This window comes from Nerophis ophidion, linkage group LG21 (assembly GCF_033978795.1).
Source record: "Nerophis ophidion isolate RoL-2023_Sa linkage group LG21, RoL_Noph_v1.0, whole genome shotgun sequence".
In the NCBI taxonomy this organism is placed as follows: Eukaryota; Metazoa; Chordata; class Actinopteri; order Syngnathiformes; family Syngnathidae; genus Nerophis; species Nerophis ophidion.
This window is the reverse complement of record NC_084631.1, coordinates 35096873-35099890: the sequence shown is the minus strand read 5'-3', so window position 1 is coordinate 35099890 and position 3018 is coordinate 35096873. Positions and strand designations below refer to the sequence as shown.

Here is a 3018-nt window from a genome sequence, read left to right as displayed (position 1 = left end):
CCCTTTTCTGGCGGGAAAGACATTTTCAATGGCTGATGTCCTTGTTTTCCCAGGCATTGCCTACGCGTTCCACTATGGGTACGATTTGTTTTTTTGTGTTCCACAATCTTTTAAGCATTTTAATACAATATCCGTCTTAATTTTTATTTATTTTTAGGTTGTGTCCTAAAAGTTACCCGTACCTGGCTGAGTACTACAATCATTTGAAGGCTCGGAAGAGCATCAAAGACACGTGGCCTTCAACTTGGGAGGAAGGAAAAGAAAGCAAACTCAAAGGCATCTAAAATTGCCGTTGTCGTGGCTTGAGCAGCCCTTTGAGATACTAGTGACTTAGGGCTCTATAAACAAACTGATTGAAAATGGATAACAAACATTTTAATAAGACCGCTCTTTGTATCGCACTACAATAGCATGTTGTACTGTGGTTTATTAGCTGCTTTTGTGCTATAAAAGTCAATAAAAAGATAACTTGGACATGAAAGTGCGATTGTGCAACCATTCCTGTGTGCTAAAGGTCCCCAACACACCATTTTTTTTTTTTTTTTTTTTTTCCCCCTCCTGATCATGTGGTTGTAGAGACATTATGTAATCGGGCTCAAATAACGCTTCCAAAACTTTATGTAATAAAAGTTCAACTTCCTTGACTAAAAACAAAGTAGGTTTTTATTTATTTTTGACTAAATGTATCATCAAGGATAAAAAAAATGTTTTATAGTACAATTAAAATGTTGTATTGTCATCCATCCATTTTCTACCGCTTATTCCCTTTCGGGGTCGCGGGGGGCACTGGCGCCTATCTCAGCTACAATCGGGCGGAAGGCGGGGTACACCCTGGACAAGTCGCCATCTCATCGCAGGGCTGTATTGTCAAAATAATCTTAAATTAAATACATAAAATATATATATATATATATTTCAGATTTATAATTTTTATTTATACGCTCTTACACTATATTTCTGTGGCTTCATGAATTAAATACTTCAGCTACCTTGACTCAAAACAAAAGAAAACGTATGTACTTTATTTTTTGATAAACTGTCATTTATTTTCTACGAAATGTACCATAAAATGTGTTTTCATTGTTGTAGTACAATTTTTATTTTGTATTATCAAATTATTTAAATTGAAAAAAAAAAATACAATAATGTATATATATATTTTTTTCATAATGTCAATTGTTAGACTATATTTCTATTTTTTAATTAACTTGTTTATTTTCTACAAAATTTGCCATTCAAAATATATTTACATTGTTGTAGTACAGTTTCTGTAATTAATTTTGTAGTTTATTTAAAACATGCTTACAATCACATTGTTTTAAATTTCTCTTTTTATCATGTTCGAAAAGTAGTAGGAAGCTTATTTAATCCAACCCCTTTAAAGACCATTTGCTGACACTTTTATTTACTTCCTGTTCTCCAAAAATAAACAAATAGTGAAGTAAGAGCAAACAATACTTAATCTGATACAAGAAAATATACAAACCCCGTTTCCTTATGAGTTGGGAAATTGTGTTAGATGTAAATATAAACAGAATACAATAATTTGCAAATCATTTTCAACCCATATTCAGTTGAATATGCTACAAAGACAACATATTTGATGTTCAAACTCATAAACATATTTTTTTGTTGTTGCAAATAATCATTAACTTTAGAATTTGATGCCACCAACATGTGACGAAGTTGGGAAAGGTGGCAATAAATACTGATAAAGTTGATGAATGCTCATCAAACACTTATATGGAACATCCCACAGGTGTGCAGGCTAATTGGGAACAGGTGGGTGCCATGATTGGCTATAAAAACAGCTTCCCAAAAAATGCTCAGTCTTTCACAAGAAAGGATGGGGTGAGGTACACCCCTTTGTCCACAACTGTGTGAGCAAATAGTCAAACAGTTTAAAAACAAAGTTTCTCAAAGTGCAATTGCAAGAAGTTTAGGGATTTCAACATCTACGCTCCATAATATCATCAAAAGGTTCAGAGAATCTGGAGAATTCACTCCACGTAAGCGGCATGGCCAGAAACCAACATTGAATGACCGTGACCTTTGATCCCTCAGAAGGTACTGTATCAAAAACTGACATCAATCTCTAAAGGATATCACCTCATGGGCTCAGGAACACTTCAGAAAAACACTGTCACTAAATACAGTTCGTCGCTACATCTGTAAGTGCAAGTTAAAGCTCTACTATGCAAAGCAAAAGCCATTTATCAACAACATCCAGAAACGCCGCCGGCTTCTCTGAGCCCGGGATCATCTAAGATGGACTGATGCAAAGTGGTAAAGTGTTCTGTGGTCTGACGAGTCCATATTTCAAATTGTTTATGGAAATATTCGACATAGTGTCATCCGGACCAAAGGGGAAGCGAACCATCCAGACTGTTATCGAAGCAAAGTTAAAAAGCCAGCATCTGTGATGGTATGGGGGTGCATTAGTGCCCATGGCACTAAGGCACTTGGGGCGGCATGGAATAGTGGGTAGAGCGGCCATGCCAGAAACCTGAGGGTTGCAGGTTCGCTTCCCACCTATTGACATCCAAAGCGCTGCCGTTGTGTCCTTAGGCAGGACACTTCACCCTTTGCCCCCGGTGCTACTCACACTGGTGAATGAATGATGGATGAATGAGGTGGTGGTCGGAGGGGCCGCAGGTGCAAACTGGCAGCCACGCTTCCGTCAGTCTACCCCAGGGCATCTGTGGCTACTGATGTAGCTTACCACCACCAGGTGTGAATGAATGATGGGTTCCAACTTCTCTGTGAGCGCTTTGAGTATCTATCAATAGAAAAGCGCAATATAAATCTAATCCATTATTATTATTATTATTACAAAGCATGGGTAACTTACTCATCTGTGAAGGCACCATTAATGCTGAAAGGTACATACAGGTTTTGGAACAACATATGCTGCCGTCTTTTTAATGGACGCCCCTGCTTATTTCAGCAAGACAATGCCAAGCCACATTCAGCACGTGTTACAACAGCGTGGCTTTGTAAAAAAAAGAGTGCGAGAAC

General features: G+C 37.6%; 1 protein-coding gene across 1 annotated transcript in view; it reads left to right on the top strand.

Moving 5' to 3' along the window:
* LOC133540040 (glutathione S-transferase A-like) overlaps positions 1-481 on the top strand; it is a 5837-nt gene extending 5356 nt beyond the window's left edge. Inside the window, exons 5-6 of the mRNA XM_061882514.1 lie at positions 1-78; positions 158-481. The exon at positions 1-78 is cut by the window's left edge and continues 8 nt beyond it. Of these exons, the coding sequence (XP_061738498.1) occupies positions 1-78; positions 158-284 (205 nt within the window). The 3' untranslated portion in view covers positions 285-481. The remainder of the gene's footprint in view (positions 79-157) is intronic.
* Positions 482-3018: the final 2537 nt, after the last annotated feature.